Source organism: Cystoisospora suis, assembly GCF_002600585.1.
Source record: "Cystoisospora suis strain Wien I chromosome Unknown contig_3337, whole genome shotgun sequence".
Classification (NCBI taxonomy): domain Eukaryota; phylum Apicomplexa; class Conoidasida; order Eucoccidiorida; family Sarcocystidae; genus Cystoisospora; species Cystoisospora suis.
The window spans coordinates 1-17,067 of record NW_027156132.1 but is presented as its reverse complement, the minus strand read 5'-3'; the positions used below and the strand labels follow the sequence as shown (position 1 = coordinate 17,067).

At 54.5% G+C, this 17,067-nt stretch overlaps 2 protein-coding genes across 2 annotated transcripts; one reads left to right on the top strand and one right to left on the bottom strand.

Moving 5' to 3' along the window:
• Positions 1-341: 341 nt before the first annotated feature.
• CSUI_006562 (phosphatidylcholine-sterol o-acyltransferase) lies at positions 342-8,392 on the bottom strand. The gene is made up of 7 exons (XM_068066718.1): positions 7,167-8,392; positions 6,219-6,398; positions 5,511-5,731; positions 4,778-4,901; positions 3,330-3,977; positions 2,495-2,589; positions 342-1,562 (listed from the first exon to the last, which is right to left on the bottom strand). Exons 2-7 carry the CDS (start codon positions 6,348-6,350, stop codon positions 1,343-1,345), a joined length of 1,440 nt encoding a protein of 479 aa, XP_067921307.1. The 5' UTR covers positions 6,351-6,398; positions 7,167-8,392; the 3' UTR covers positions 342-1,342.
• A 52-nt stretch (positions 8,393-8,444) lies between these two features.
• On the top strand, positions 8,445-13,523 carry CSUI_006561 (uncharacterized protein; the record flags this gene model as incomplete). Its single annotated transcript, XM_068066717.1, has 6 exons — positions 8,445-8,529; positions 8,959-9,324; positions 9,970-10,637; positions 11,298-12,530; positions 12,931-13,031; positions 13,409-13,523. Exons 2-6 carry the CDS (start codon positions 9,153-9,155, stop codon positions 13,521-13,523), a joined length of 2,289 nt encoding a protein of 762 aa, XP_067921306.1. The 5' UTR covers positions 8,445-8,529; positions 8,959-9,152.
• Between the last annotated feature and the right edge of the window lie 3,544 nt (positions 13,524-17,067).

Here is a 17,067-nt window from a genome sequence, read left to right as displayed (position 1 = left end):
AGCGGCGTTCGCCTCTACCGCGGCAGCGAGACATTGAGTGACAACGTCATATTGAAGCGGCGGTCGCGCAGGTGCCAGGTTACAGACTACATCACCTTCACTATCGTTGCTGCGGACACGCCCCTGACTGTGAGCCTGACCTTCCGCTGTCCAGAGAGGAGTGCCACCACCTCCGCGGCGACAGGGCTACTCATTAACAATGTACGGGAGTCTCTTTGACAGCGTACTCGTCTGCTAAGGTCGACATCGCTTCGACGATCGTTCACACGATAAAATTACTGCTTTGACAGAGAATGAGTGGCCCGTGGAAACCGCACCTGTTCGATTCCCGTAATCCTTCACTTGCCCTTGTCTGCGTGTCGAAGCTGATGATGATGACCCCCTGCCCCGCGAAGCTTTCATCCGACTTCTCTCGGGGTGCTCAAGAGCCCCGACAGGCAAGCCAGGAGATGCAAAAAGCAATCAAGGTGACTGGTTCCAGAACCCCCTGACAGGAGCCAGTCCGCAGGTACTCCCCGGCTATATTGTTCGACATTTTTGCCGAGAGTGCACAGTGGAATCAGGCTGCACGACCTAAATCGTTCGGAGCCACACGCAGACCGCCAGAACTACCCTCTACTTCGGCCGACAGTCTGCGTTCACAAACGTCCACTTGCCTTCACTCCGCGGCTCACTACCGTCCGTCCGCAAAAACTTACGATTTTCACGTCTAGTGCAAATCAGACTGCAGGCGGAGAGCCGTCTCCCTCTGTGACGGGGAGTACAACGCGATTTCTCTTGCACGCGCGTCATCCTCCTGCAATCGATTGTCGTCTAATGGATTACACCGAAATGCACCCGGATTATTCCCCTCCATTCATCATCAGAGACTAGCACCTCCTTTGCCAATCCACGATCTCGCAAAGACAGAATGCTTCCAGTTTTCCTTCCGCCGGCCCCAAATGGCGAACGAACGCCTCCCTTTTGAGCTTCTCCGGTTAAAAAGCCACGCCGAGAGACAGCAGTGTGCTGGTCCCCACCTGCTCTTTTCCCTGAAACCGAAAAACCGACCACGCGAAGCTGACTACCGCTTCGGCAACGAGCAAATTTCGTCACATCGCTGTGCACGAAAAGGAAATGGTGTTACTCGTAGAAACACGTGATAGCATGAATACCCGCTCGTATGCCCGGCTTTGCATGACTTCGACAGTCTTCACGTCACCACCACGCGAATGCGCCATCACCTACACGGCGACTCGTCTTTTACGGTACAGACTTTCCCTCAGCAAGTCTGTTTTCCCTGAAGAAGACTACGACTAGACTGGAAGGGCGGCAGTACAGGACCTCCCGTGCCCAGCACTTCTTAGAAACTCTTCGCCTCGGAGGGATACAAGACTGTGGGCTGCGCGCCTGCCGCAGGGACCGGGCTGAACATGTTGTAAATGATTTTGTTGAAGCCACGATCCGCAAAAATGTACATGTGGTCCAAGTTATCCAGCACAGTAGTCTTGACTGTAGACGGCCACGACGCACAGAGTGACAGGGACGGTAACGGAACTGTGTCGTCTCCGTAGTCAAAAATCCTGCACGTCAAACAAGCCGGAAAAACAATGGTATCGCAGCCCAAGTGTTAAGAATGTGTACACTAATGCCCAGACGCTGACAACGGCCTGCAAACCACGTGTATCGGAATGGCTGATCATACCGGGAACAGTCTGCATATCAAGAGAAAATAAACTGAGTAGCATAACTATATGAAGCAAGTGGTATCCGAAGCACATCTGCCATCATGGACTGGATGTATCCGCCCGAGCACGATATCTATAGCTGCAGAAGGGTGGTCTGAATAACAGCGGGCACTCTGGCGGAGCAGAGAACCGCTTCACCGTCGGCGCGTATATCCCATCAGTCACAGCTCCTGATGGGAGCCACCTACGAGGAAAATCACGTGAAAGTACTGCTGGAGACAGACAAAACGCACGGCGGCACCCCAGCCCAAGCGCGCGTGTGGAGCCACTCTGACGCCTATCACAGCTCGTAAAGAGTCCATAAAGAGCTCGCCGCCACGTCACGCTCCGTCGATGCGGAAAAAAGTCAAGAGAAGAGCTATAATGCGTTAGCCAACCAGAATCGAGAACCTAAGTCGCACAGAAGTGCTTTGCATCTTCTCGTCCTTCCTCCCTTTCTCACTCAAAAAGTGCCTGTACATGGCAAGCGTCGCTCGACTACGTATCTGAAAGTATCTCAAGACGAAGGACACGATGTTGGAAGGACGGCAACTTTGTATAAAACTGTCACTGGGGCAAGCGAAAGAAGTCCGACAGTCTCTCAGACCAAATATCCCGCCTCTCTCGGTTTCTTGGGAAGCACTGACAATCCACACAAAGAACAAGTAAAAAACCCGTTCGTCAGTCTCTGGAAGGAAACGCACTCGTGTAGAAATGTGCAACCCGAGAACTTACTAGACGCAGCGAAATGGGAGCCCCGACAGTCACATACGTGTGTCTTCACTTACGGGATGGGATGCCGATCCAAGTTACCCCAAGGGTAGTAGTACGCCACATCTGTAGTTGGGTAACTGAATTTGCTCCAGATACAACGAACCGGAACCTGGAGAAGGGATTGCAGGCAAAACATTTTCGTAGGTAAAGCGTCTGAGATTGTTTCGTTTCCTGTGTAGTTCTATGCATATATCAGGTTTCGGTGCTAGGCCAAAACGGGTATCAGACTACCCCAATTCGTGGGCTGCTTAGATTAACCAAGACTATCGGTCGGTCTCCTGCAACTAGGGTCACACGCGACTCGACTCGAAAGATGAAGACTTCGACGGAGAACTTAAACAGAAATACCGTCATCGGCTTATCTGACCGGAAACCGAAGCGATACAGGGAAGTATAACAGAGAGTTCGCGGAAGAGAGTCTACTAGACTTGCCATACGAGTAGCACGTGAAACAGAATATGCACCATATTAGGTATTTCAGTCGGAGTCGTCACGACAGAAAAACACCCCGACTGATCTTCACTTCACCAACATACGTCATCCCCGACAGCCGCCTCATAGTCGACACCTGATCTGCTCCCGGGTGATGTGAAGCAAACTCCGACTGCAACAGAAGACTGAATCGATGTGACCACTGTCTGCCCGTGATTTGGATGATTGAAGCACACACGACAAAAAAGCTAACAGCAGCACCGAAAAGGGTGAGAAACAAATGGTTGCTTCTACCGCAGATGCGTGCTGCTGAACTACTTTCAGGCCTCATCTAAAGGTATAACGGGTTCGCTTCCAAGCAAAAAAACACTCAGCACCCCCTTTGCATGCGGAAAAAGACTGAGCCTGAGCGCTCACTCCTGGGTCTGCGACAACGCCTGCCATCTTCTCTCGTGCTGTCAATACACGCTGCTGCAGGTTCGCTGGGAGAAGCGACGTCCAGTTGGACAAAGTGTAGACATCCTCTTCTAATCCTTGAGACTCGGCCAGACGCAACGCCTCTTGGAGTCTCTTCTGCTCGCGCTCCACATGTTGTTTGTGCCTCGCTCTCTGCCGCGCCGCTCGTTCTTCATGCGGAACTCTGTTTAATTCCTCGATTTCCCTCAGGACCGCTTGCCTGCGTTCCTCTGCCTCCTTTTCCCTATCCTCCTCCGTAGCTGAATCTGTCAAACCCGCCCTATCATTTTCAGAGCCAAAGCCGAAGGTCTCACTTAGCTTATAGACGTAAAGATCAGGTTCACCATCGGCCGCAGAACCACTAAGCTTTTCCTTCCGACTCTCTCCAATGAGGTCCGGAACTGTGGTCCCGTGCTCCTTCTCCGATTTCACATCTCCCATGGGTGTACCGTCGATGGCCTCCAACCGTCTACGCATTTCGTCAGCAGTGAGACCTTCTTGAGGCGACAGCTCTTCTATATTGACACCGGCTGAAGAAGGAACGAACGTACGATCACCAGTCTTTGAAGGCCTCGCCACGCGAACGATTACTCGCTCCGTCCCATAAATCTGCATCGAGAAAAAAGCACAACGCAACATGGACAAATCGGGTGAACTGCTTGAAGAACGAACACAGTATTACTATCACATGCACACACGGATACTCAGCTGTGTAACTGTACGGCTGCATAGTCGCGAAGAACCAGACAGGCACAGTCCGCGTCCTCGAAGGCGAACTGGCACTCATGCAGTTATGGAAACGAGAACCAGGAAGACAATTCCTACCCGCGTACAACCATCACGGTGATACTACACACAGAACCTAGCTGGGACTCTTTCCGACAGAAGCTAGGAAGCTTGACCAATGCGGAAAGTCGGGGCGCAAGAAAGACTTCTGCCCCCCAAAACACTAGACAACGTAGAACAAGCAAAGCGGGGGCCTGCATTGGCCGTCAGGACGCCGCAGTAGCGAGTGCCGGCCTTGGAAAACACGCGCGTCTTCAGGTACAGCCTGAGCACCGCACTACGCCCCCGATGGAGTTGACATACCCGCAGCGTGCATCTGCACGAAGGAACGCTTGTCCCAGCAAAAAGAAGAACGAGTCGGAAGTCACGAAGCAGTGCGACAGAGGTGGACAAAGAGGCACTTCATGCACGCGTCCGTTAAAAAGACGGGTTCCAGCTCAAAACTCTCACCGCCTGCAACACGGTACTGAGAGCTACACCGGCAATGACAACTCGGACCCGAAAGAAACGAGGCAACGAGAATCACAGGACTCATGCAACCCGACCTACGAGAGGCCATCCCAGGAACACAAAAAAACGGGTGCTTCCCGGTCGGGGACCGCCTGTTCGACACGCCCACTTACCGCCGGATCCGGTAGAAGTGCATAAATGGATCCCATCGTTTGAAGCAGATCACGCAGCAAAATAGCGGGAAAGAGGCTGATATCCATGACATTCCATATATCGAAATCTGCAGCGTCGTTGTATCTGGGCAGAAAGAACCCAAGGGAGCAACATCATACAAGACGTTCACAGCCACCACCCCCGTGGACGATTTTGCAGCTGCACAGAATACAGAATGGAAGTGGCGAAGAGACAACCTCTCCACATCTTTACGTAGGCCAGTGAACCTGAGCCACAGCCTGGACTGCCCAGCTAGGACGTCCCTACAAGACGTTTACCCTTACGCGCTGCACACAGTAACGGTGGTACCTAAGCAAAACTACCTTCACATACAACACAAAAGATCCGCAATCCTCAGTAATGCCAGAATATATAGACACTGCGTAGCGGGTACATACGTCTCTGAGAGTGACGCCCATGACCACTTAGAGTGTACGGCTCCATCCGCGCCCTTTGCCATCCAGCGAATGACAAGACGGACCGAGAAGTTCGTCCGAACAACCAGTTGCACCACAGTGGCAAGTAATAACACGGATGTATGCCACAAATACAAGGGAAACTGCTGGTGCAGCGACGCACAAGAACACGCTAACACGTGTACCACCTGGTCAAAAACGCTGAAGAGCTCAGATCTCCTTGTACTTCGTGCAGGTTTGCCGGACACTACAAATTTAGACATTATGAAAAGCATACCCAGAGAGCAGAGATTTGATGGCTTTGAAGCTTCCACCAGTCGCTGGCGCCACCAAAGTGAAAGACCCGATATACTTGTCTTTCCACTCCTGATCGACAACTTTATTGAGGAAATAACAAAGTACGATGCCTCCGAGACTGTGAGAGATTAACTCCACCTTTCTTTGATGTAGTTCCTCGTAGCGATCTTCAATGTCCTTCTTGAGCAAATCATAGTTCAGCTGAGCGCATTAGAACGGATACCCGCTGTGTACGACGGCAGATACTCTACTGCACGCACTGGCGAATGCAACAGATCCATTCCCTGATCTCAGTGTAAGGTATCCTGAAATGTTCTGCAAGGACGGTAAGTGCAACAGGGCCGAACAGCCTCTACAGAGCAGAAAACCCCTCATTTGTCTGAAAGAGTTCTTATCAGGGATTTACACGAGCACATTACCTTCTGAACAGCACGTACGTGCTCAATGGTTTGAGAACTAGCTAACCGGCCTGCTTCGCAAACAGCTGGCTTGCTTCAGTCTCTTCCCACAATACACACTTCAGCAGAACAACGGACACACCCCTACACCATGTGCTGGTGAGATGCTTACACCCTCGGCTACCAGGAGGCTGTACGCATCTCTATTTTAGCCGGAACCGGTACGATAGCGCGCAAATTCTCACGGCCCCCGCCCAGTTCTGTCTTGCTGGCTCGCTGGGACCTCTCACCTGCCAAGGTGGGAGCCTCCAGTCGTAAGGTACACCGCGCAGAGTCACAAACTGCGCGTAGTGAAGTGAGAGTAGTGTACGCAGCATTACGTGCATGTACGCACTGGCCGGCACACCATACGTGTTGTTCATGTAATAGTCGAGGTAGTCAATCGCGTGGATACCCCCGTAACCGTCTACCTGTACACAGAATCGCAGCTCAAAATGGCACACGTCTACCCTGTCCTCTTGGCAGACAGTGTCCAGTTCACCAATAAGCAAATAATACCCATGAGGAAAGGAAGCAGGAGCACGCCGCCTTCGCTGCGTCGCGAACAACCGCCATCCGGGTGAGAGAGACGGAAGAAGTGCATGCGATGAAAGGCGGGTCGGGTCGTCGAAGACAAGGGCATCGCCCGCGACCATGAGGAAGCGCACGTATCCCCCCCTCTATGCATCACAAAACCCCCATCGAATGTGGCACACCGACGAATAACGAAATATCACAACTCACCCCGCGCGCTGGTCCAGCACAGGAAATGAAAAAAAGGGGACCTCACACACACACTACAACGCCAGCAGGATGACAGTTTGAATGCCAAACCGCTACAGCGCACCACGTCACACCGAATCCCATTCTGACGCAGATGACGTCAGAATGGTCGCCACTAGAAAGTTGATACTGAGCCATACTCTTCTTCACGTACCTCCACTTTAACTCCATCTACAGATGTGTAATTCTCCCCCCTCCCATCAACATGCATTTTCATCATTTCGATCCAACAACGCTGGTGGCTCGGTGGAGGCAATATGAGAGTCAGGGATGCCCAGACCCTGAAAGGCGAAGGGTAATTCAGCGGTGCGCTTCCACACGCCTTAACGACCGCGTTGACTACTGTTGCGAACATGCCACTTCCTGCAATACCCGGGACGACAAACACCGCGTGATCCACCGACGCAGACCCATACCGTGATTCAACTTTGTGTCCACTGCTGGCCTCGGTCCCTGGGGAGGAGACGTCTGGAGTAAGCGAGGCATCCTCCGGAGGAGACAACGGACGAGGCAAATCGTTGACAAATAAAGGGAGATTCGGGAAAGCTACGCTGGCTGCGTCTGCTCTGGGTGACGGTCCCTCCACAAACTGGTCTGTTGCTTCCTGATGGTCCGCACTGGAGGCCGCCGGACGGTCATCTCCAACCAAGCGAAACTGGCGGAACGAAGAAAGCCACGAAGACACCGTGGAAACAGAAGCAGCGCCTCCGCTATAGTCAGATCCTTCACATGAAGACGTACACAGGAACAGGACGGCACTCAAAACAACAGTCGTGCGCAGAGTACAGGCTGCAAACCTTCCGGGGGACCAAAGCAAGCCGTGACCGTAAGGCCAACGCCTCTGACTGAGCCCAGAGGAACAACCGGGACGAGGAGGTGATAGAGCCACAGCAATTCGCGAGGTATCCAATGAAGCCGAACACACCGGAAAAGACGCGAACTCGTGTGGCAGTTGTACCAAACCTCCACACGCCCCCGAGCCTTGTTTACATGGCGGATAAGAAGGCCCCATTGTGACCACGAGACTACACAGCAACTAAAAAACAGTTGAGAAGGCTGCGCCACTACGGATCGAAGAGGAAGCGCAAGAAGCCACGGGGTGGAGACGCGCCATTATCTAGAACTACGTATCTCAGAAAAGACAACTGTCCTCGGACACCCACAAGTTGAAAGAACCGACCACCGACCGAGGGACGCGCATCGCAGACGTAGCACGAGTCTACAATGGATATAGAGGCATAGACATGAAAGGTTCTGGGAGAAAGCGAGCTTCCCAGTAGTACTGCGTCCTGCCGCCTAGATAAAGAAAGCCTGCCCCAAAAGAATTCTCAGAAAGCTACAGAGGGGGGTGGCAGCTTTGTCCAAAAAGGAAAGCTCTCCTTCCTGTCTACAGAAATGCACATCTGGAGCTGCTTGCAACAAGCAGCCTGCTGTCCGACGAAGTCAACCGCAGAATCACTGCTAAACCCCGAACATGTCCCGAAAAGTGAGCCCAGTCTGCTGTTCTCCAAGCAAGCTCGCTCCCCGGGCGGCTCGTCGATGCGATATGCCTGGGAGTGAGACTCCCCGAGTGTAGTTGAATTCTCCGGTAGCGGGGCGTTGAAACGGGAAAGAGAAAACTGCATACGTTTGAAGTTCTCACCTGCTGGGATCGGAAACAGAAGCTGTGATGTGATTTTTTCCTCCGGACACAGGTTCTCTGGCAGTCAACGCTCAGCATTACGGCAGCCAACATTGCGGCACTTCCCGCGCCACTGGCGTTCGACCTTGCGACAGCCAGTAAGAGAGCTGTACGCTATTTACCGTGAAGTAGAAGGACAAAAGATATCGTTGTCCGTTGAGCGGTGGGCTCAGGGAGACTTCACAGGCAGGGAGTAGGGGGGCAGCCGGACATCGTTGAGACTACTGCTGTTTATCCCTCCTGGAAGAGAACCCGTTCGTCTCTTGCGATGTGTGTGCAATGCGCTTTTGTCTTCTCTCTTTTCTGTGCCGACGCACTCGAACTAACGATCAACTGGAAGCATGGGCTCTGCCTCTATACGTAAATACTGAGCCTCGGTGACCTGACGTTGTTCGTTTCAAGGTGCAAGAGCGGCCACCGAAGGCGGGAAAGCGTGTGTGCCTGGACGTACTTCCCCTCCTTGTATGTTTTCGTTTCTCGTGGAAATCCAGAACCCTGACTTCGGTTCTCTCCTGGTGCCTTCACAGCACGGACTGCGAGGCCACGATGTGGTGGGTTCTGGACAGGCTCTCAGACGCTCACCCTGTTGCAACCTCCCAGCGGCCCGTCAGTTTGGTCGCGGCCCACACGGGAGACAGTGCTCGCTGGCAATCAAGTGTTTTCTCAGCTTTTCCTCGCTGTCAAGTTAGCAAGGCGATCGGGCAGCCGGGTCGTCGCTGCGATGCTGGTGCACACGGCAACAGCTCCCACTGTTCAACTCTTCATCCTCGATGCTGGGAGCACTGCGCTACCGGCACGGTTGGAGCCGGAACAAGACACCCGGGCGCTTTCGGAAGATCGCCAGTTGGACCCCTGCTTGTTTGTTTCAGAACCTGTCGCACTCGGGCATTGCTGTGAGTAAAGGAAGGCAACCCGGGTGCGCTTCAGTTGCAGGTGGCTTGAGGCATTGATACCTACGGGTAACGGCAGCCGAGCTTGGGTGCGGGTACACCACCCGTGAGGTTGCTGGACAGCAAGACTTATCAGCGTTGCGGAGGCATCCGCATGGTCACCCGTGTAGTGAGCAATCGTGGTGCACTCTCCGTAGTAGACAGTATCGCGCGTTACCATGTCTGGACACCGCAGCACGGGCCACAGAAGCACGGTGCACAGAGCGTGGTAGTGGGCTAGACATCGACTCTGCGAATGACCTGTGACCAGAGCATCTACATCTTGGAGCGATCCGTGCACGCCGGTGCGAGGACGTGACGACAATCGACGGCGAGTGGCCGACCTGGGTCGCCGTCTTCCGCCTGTGGGAATGTATCTCCGGGAAGAGGTTTTGAGGGCTGCGGGCCGGCACGCAGGATGCAAAGGAGCGCAAACATAGCTGGACTAACATGCGGCAGCCGGGCTCCACCGGCCAGGCAGACGGTTGCCGGCCACTGACGCGGCACATCAGACGACCGACTGAGATTCTCAGCGTGACATGTCCCCGCACTCTAGCAGAGTCATCTTCAGCACGGATGGCAAGCTGGTGTGAGCTTTTGTCTTTGCAGCAGACCACTGCAAGGATCTTTCTAGGGAATCCAGTATGGTGCCAAAAACAGCGGCCCGTGAGAACGGCGTCTCTGTCCGAGGTCGGCGCCGCTGCGTGGAACGCTCCTCGTGGACTCGTCACGGAGGCGAAGAACCACAGCCTAATGCTTGGCCGCTAATGAACTTCAGCCGCCCTGCCGGATGCAGAGCGCTATTGGGAGTCTATCAGGCTAGTCAGCTCCTGTGTAGTCAGGGTCGAAGCCGTCTAAGAGTAATGGTTTTTGAAGACGAAGAGGACGATGACGCACAGTTTAGGAGCGGTATGAACGCAGGGCAATCACAGCGTCACAGGGCGAACCCGGAAAGCGAGGCCATAGCGGAGACAGGAGTAGCTGCAAGACATCCATCTCCGTTAGCAGCTGCCAGGGCTGACTCGTCAGCAACTCCTCCGGATGCCAAGGTGCCACGCAGGAGAGGATACCGGGGCGTCCTTACCGCCAACAGTTGTAACCTGTGGGGAGTTTTTTCTGCAAGGAGATCCACACCGGACAACAAAGGCAGGGGAGAGGCTAGCGGTGGACAGCCAGAACGGATGGTTGCGGGGGGCAGCAGGGGTATGCCGCGCAGTCGCAGCTGCCGTTCGCGGTGCAGCAAAAAGGGGTGGCAGGTCATCTGTGTTTTTCGAGAGGTATGACTGTACCAGGCTTGCTGTTGCCCAGGTGCATAGATATTTGGATAGCATTGTCGGCGGCGTTTTCTCGAAGTGACGGCATTGTACGTGCGGAATGCAGCCGGGTGAGCGCAGGTGTCTTGTCTCTCTGCATTATTCCGACGCGGATTGAGGTGCAGTTGTCCTCGTGGGCACACCAACCAGTTACTGCAGCAGGCGCACTGGCTCTAGGCATGTGACACACGGTTTCGCCGGGCGGGGTCTTCACACCTAAGTCCCGGTATTAACCTTCTCTTGGCGTAGGTCGAAGTAACATTTCCAGATCTTTAACCTGAGTCGGCGTTTTCAATGAACATGTATTCTAATAGCTCAAAACATCTTCTGTTGGCATAGGAGCGGATCTAGCGATCTTGCTTTGTGGGTCCAGAGGAAAAAAAAGCCCGAAGGTTCAGTGGTACAGCCTTCGGAGAGCATGACCGTGGTACGATCAGAAAAGGGCTCTTGTCGCGTCATCTGTGCTCCGACTGGCCAACCGTGCACTCAAGAGATAACATGTCACCGCCATAACCGGGCAGCTGTTTCATCTGTTGCCAGCAACTCAGCAGGGGGACAGTCTCATTCTGACTATCCCCCGCAGCATAAATGCTAGAAGCTGGAGGTGGCTCTGCTTGCGTACAGATTCGCCTCAGCGACCGACGGGTGGTTGTTGTTTGCCAGCTTGCTCGCCAGGTATGGCGAAGAGGGTGCAGTATGGGTCCTGATACAAGCTGCGGTCCATCCAGATCCATTGGGCCAACTCCCGCCTACTGGTCTCCATCGCCTTTCTTTTGCATGGCCTCTGTTTCCATCGCTGCAGTCGCAAGTCTCTGCGCGCGTGTGCTAGACTTGTTCTCCTTGGTGCTTGTCAATTTTCCGGTCACTGGGCGTGCGTTGCGCGAAGGCAGCACTTTTGGGTTCAAGAGAGCCGTCTGGTGGCCGACGGGTATTTCATCAGGACAAGAAGGCGCAGAAGCTTCCAGAATGGATACTTGTCGTGGAACATCCCACGGAGCGCGCCCGCACAACAAGCAGTGCCATGCGGACCTGAGCCATAGGCGGAGCTGCAAACCACTGAACGTGTTCACATTTCTGCGAGAAGCAGCAGTCGTGGCAGTTCGGCAGACTTTCGTACGCCGGCTGTCCAGGGAGAGAGCTCTGTCTGTGTTGCAGCGTGGGTCAGACTTGTCAGCAGCAACAGGGATCAACTGCTGCTCTCCGAAAGACATCTGCAGAGATGCCAGCCTTCAAATCGCGGTAGCTCAACAGAAGGCTCGGAACGGCCCAGCCGCAATCAGTGCTGCAGCTGAGTGCCAACAAGAAGCTATTGTTGCACCAGTTTCCGAGGCCTGGAGCTCGTGTCCTCGGAAGAGCACCACGCACCAGCTGCGACAAGTTCTAGAGACCGTCATCTTGCCAAGCACAGCGTATAAGGCCTTGCATGACGGCTCGACCGGACGGCCGAGCTGGATGGTTGTCACCATAGACGGGGAGATCGCTTGGTCGGGTGATTCAGATCTCCATCTCGAGCATACTGAGAAGAACGCCGGGTCGGGGCCGACATCTTTTTTTCCCGCAAGCCGCCGAGCGGTCAGACACAAGATTCCGAAGAAGCTACAAATCGAGGCAGCTCTGATTTACCTCGATGTACTGCACAAACTGAGGAGTCAGGAGAGCGTTGGCAGTCGAGGCATTTTGCTAGGAGTTCCACAGCTACAACGGTGCTGGGCACGGTGGCTTTCTTTTTCGGCGAACAGCAGGCGAAGGAATTACAATTGCATGGCCGAGGCGGAGCTGTTTCTTCTTGAAGCAGAGAGCTGCTCTGGTACCTCAAGAAGCGTCGCGTATTCTGCTCCTTCATCAGGAACTGAGTGGGTGAGTGCAGTCTTCTGGAGCGTAGGTGACCTCTCCGTCAGGAACCTGGTCCTGACTTACCTTCGCAGGAATGGAAGCAGGCGAAGCCGCCGACAAACGAGGACTGGTATTGTGTGGTTGCAAGGACAGTCCGGGTGTCTCGGTGCTTCTGACCATGGATCGGAGTGCTAATCACGAATACGTCTCTAGCCTTCACACAGGCGAGGGATGATGAAAGCATTGAAGGCCTCTAGTGCAGGAAAAGTCGGCACGCGGGGAGTCTCTGAAGGCCTGCGTTACCCAATTCTGCAGAGGTGAGGCAAGTGCCATCCTATGTACTCACTCCTCAGCTTCGTGGAGATATTATGGTAGTCCTATGGCTGACAACGCGAGACGGGGTGTTCTCTTTGCCGTGGTGCAGCTGGCCTTCGCGGAGGACGACCGTATACGGGTCGCTGCCGCCTTTTTGTACCCGAGAACAGCGAACCCGTGTCTCAGTCGCAGTGATACGTCGTTTGAAAGGTGAGCTGGGGAGGCCACTCTACAGTGGTACTTCATTTTGTGCTCGGGACAGGTGCAGCGCTGCCGTCATAAAGAATGCTTATTCTTGCAGCAGGAGATTTCGTCGCCGGGGGAGCATACTTTCAACACGTCCCGGACACCGCAGACTATCCAGAGAATATAGTGGTGGTGCCAGTGTGTAACTGACGTGCAGTATGGCACGGGCTAGATGCGCATTCTTCCGGCCACAACGCCACCGTAACACACCGATGCAGAGCTAGCCACAAGCCGTGGACTTGGCAGGCTTCTGCATGCAGTGACTGCAACTTGCGTTCCGCGAGCAGCTCGCGAATGCGGCGCAATGCAACAGAACGAATCACTTGTCTGCTGCATCGCAGGCTGGCAAATCTACATGAGCTGGTCAGGTCAGCCGTGCAGCCGATGAGAACTCTGGAAGAACTCCCGTGTTCCACGGCGACCGGTCAGGCGCGCGGACACCGCTGCTCAAAGTAGCGTGCGTGCCACCACAAACTGACACCGCTGAAATCTTGTCTCGGAGATGGCGGGCTTAGACTGATTCCAGGGCCAAGCGGTAACTTTCTGACAGCACACCCGTCATCGCGTAAGGCGTGCGCACGATCCATGGGGAGACGTGATTGCTGTGCAAATCAAGAGAACCTTCCGTGCATCAGTGGATCACGGAACATAGCGGGCCGGCGCCGCATGCAGTGTGAGAAACGGTGAGCCACGGTGTCGGCTTGGCTTCGAAGGGTCAAAGACAGAATGTGGACGTTCTAGGGACGCCTCCGCGTCAAACCATCCGTACGTTCCCATTCAGCCCTTATGTCGGCGGCGTGGTGTGGAAGGGACAAGGATAGAAACCTGGAGACGGTGAAATGCCGAGAGCAAAGGAAAACAGTGCATTCGTTTATCGTTTTAGTTGAATCACTGCGCGGGGGCATCCTGCTGCTGCCGAGCTTCACAGACAGTCGCGACGCTCATGCAGTCCTTCGGAAGCAGTCTGCGTGTAGTGCGAACGGACACATCCAAAACGCGGTGTGCGGGCGCGTAAGGCAGGCGACCATACGCACTTGCGAAGCCGGGCTCGGTGTCCGGAACCTAGTCGGCGTGGCACACCTCAGTTAGCGGTTCGGGGCGCGGGTTCGAGGCAACGTACGGGAGCAGGCAAGCTGTCACCAACCAAACCGCAACAACAGAGAATCAGCAAGTACAGCTTCGACACGACGACCCTGACGCACCCCCTCAAAGCAAAGGCTCTTCTGCTTCACGCGGGAAAAGTCCTCTTGACAGCGTCGGTTACGAGGGCGCAGTGTGCCGAGGAGACAGATTGAAGATTTCGACAGAACCTCCATGTGATGCAGCGAGTTCGTCATGCCGACTGACCTGGCCAAGTGGGCGGGAACGCGCTGGCCGACGCATACCCAACCCCTGAGAACATGCGAATAGACGGGACAGATGACACGGGAGTGAGCGTGGGATATTCCCGACGCCAGTCACAGAGGCGCGACACCGCACAGAGGAGCTAGGGGGACGGCTACGCGCATGGGAAGAGGTTTCCACCGTCTGCATGTATTAAGAAGAGTTGACTGGCGGCTCAACGCTGAGCGAGCTACATCCTCCAGTGTCGCCGTTGCTCTAGAGACCAAAAGCAAACGATGCAAATCAGAACGCGTTTCATCTCGACTTCAACGGCCTTTGTTTTTCCCTGTCAGCGCTGCCGGCGCATACGCATGTAACGACGTGAACCCAAGGACCGGTTCACGACGTCGCTGCTGCTTCCGCGCCCAATAGCTCAAAGAGGGAAGTTCAGGCTGAAAAGGCTCAGGGTTCTGCACAACTCGGCAGGGAAGCACCCCGCACTCGAGAGAGGGGGCGAGAGGAGAGCCACAAGACAGGAACTTGCATTAATAGCAACTGCCACGTGCGTCGATGCGGGCGCTGTCCTGCTGTTGTGTGCGCATATTTAAGAAGCCAGAGCTGGGAGGACGCAGAGTGGCACTGGTCTACCCTTTGCCACTTTGTTTCGAGTCCATACCAACTGTATGATTATAACGCGTGCCCCAGCGGGAACGATACTACTGCTGACAGTCTCACCGTGCTCCCGAGGTGAGATGACGATGTCAAAACAAGAAAAAGAAATCCTTGTCCCATAAGGAGCAAGTGCAGTCCACTTTGGGGATGACGGCTCCAAAGACTTACGACTCTGGCTCAGCCGCGGAGCACCTTGTTTTCCGTCATAATCTCGAGGAATGGCACGCGGATCTGCATTCTCCCTACCGGAATTCACACAGAGTCGGGGTGAAGACGCAGTGCAGTGAAAAACAGGCCTCACTAGAAGTAGGACCCGCGTCCTTCCGGCCGCGATTCTGTGGGCCCTGGACCAAACTCTCCAGGATCGCGCCACTTTCAGTCGACCCCCACGGCAAAAAAAGCCTGACGCTGAACGCGGTGTAAGCGCGCCGCCAAACTGCACATTAAAGAGTGGAGGCTGAAGGGAAGTGGCTCGTGGCCCTGCGTCCACGTGCACAATGAACCTTTTCCGTGAAGTGAAAATAACCAGCCTGTTCGCCCTTCTGCAGGGCCCCCTCCCAGAAAGACCTTATTGGGATAATTGCTATCTTACTCCTTCCCTGCCGCAAGGCGGGAACGAATTCTCAACGAGGTAGCCACCCCCACTGTACTCATCGCCGACCACCGCAGATCCTCTGCGCACCCACTTGCGCCCACAACCGCGCACCGGTGGCTGCCGATTCCGCCCGCCGCGGTATACAGACCCTTGGTGGTGTACTTGCCGCAGCTAGGACGCAACTGTGCCATCGTGCGCTCTACTGTCCAGCAGCTTACACAGGATGAACGCCCGCGGAAGATAAAGCGCGAACTCGGCTAAACTCGGGCACTACTCTTATTAGCACTTTTGCACTCCGTTGAACCCGCGGCAGAGCGGAATCCATAGCAGGAATTATGAAATACCTTTTTTATAGAGCGTATAAATAACCTTAGACCTAGGAAGTATGACGGTAGCTCAGATATTGAGATTTTTTGACTGTGCTGCTCCGAATGCGAGGAGTATCTCATTGAGTGGGGAATCGAGTCGGAGGAGGAGCCTGTCCAACAAGCGTCTCTTTTTCTCGAGGGAGAAGCGAAGCTCTTCTACGGCAATTTTGTGCAGACGAGTCTGCAGAGTGAACGGCCCAAGACTGTGGAAGCTTCCTTCTCTGTTCTGAGGCAATTTTTTTTTTTTTCATTTCCTACAAATCCGGCTGGGATATCCTTCGAGAGCTAACCGAGCTGAAGATGGCTCCCGGTCAGCCCCGGGAATACATCAATGTGTTCCAGAAGCTAGTGCTGCGGGCGCCGGGTATTGACGACGACAAGAAACGGTTTCTCTTTTTCAACGGGCTCGACAAACAGACGAGCGGCTCTTTTATTGCAGTTGAGGACGCGCCTCTCCAGGAAGCATTCAAACTGCTGGGATGTGAGAGGTCACCACCAATGGTCTGAAACACGAACGCCAGTTCTGCGTCGCCCGAGAGAAACGGTGGTGTCAAACGACTTTCCGGAACCGATGGACCTCAGCGAAGCTTTCGCCGTCACGGCGCAGCGTCGGAGACAGGAGCAGCATTGCCGGCCTTTCAGACCACGACCGGGCGGCGACAACTTCTCCAAAAGGCAACAATTTCCCGCGCACCAGGTCCGAGAAGCGGCCCTCAGGTGTTACTATTGTCAGGAGCTTGGACACACCTACAATTGTCAGGCCCTTCGCCGCGTCGTTCTTGCAGATAAGGGCCCGCCTCAGGTGGCGGCGGCAGAGCCGGAATGGCCACAAAAGCAGGGAAACGACCACCACCAATGAGAGGGGACCGTGGATGGAAGCTCTCCGATTGCCCGCCAGTGCACCCGGCTGTAATGATTCTTGGCGTCCAGAGACTACGCGAAGTTGTCCCGAAGGAATGATATCTCGACTGGGTGTGGGCTGATCTGCCATAGTCTGTTGACCTGGCGCAGACTTCGTCCACCTCGAACCAATACCATCGGC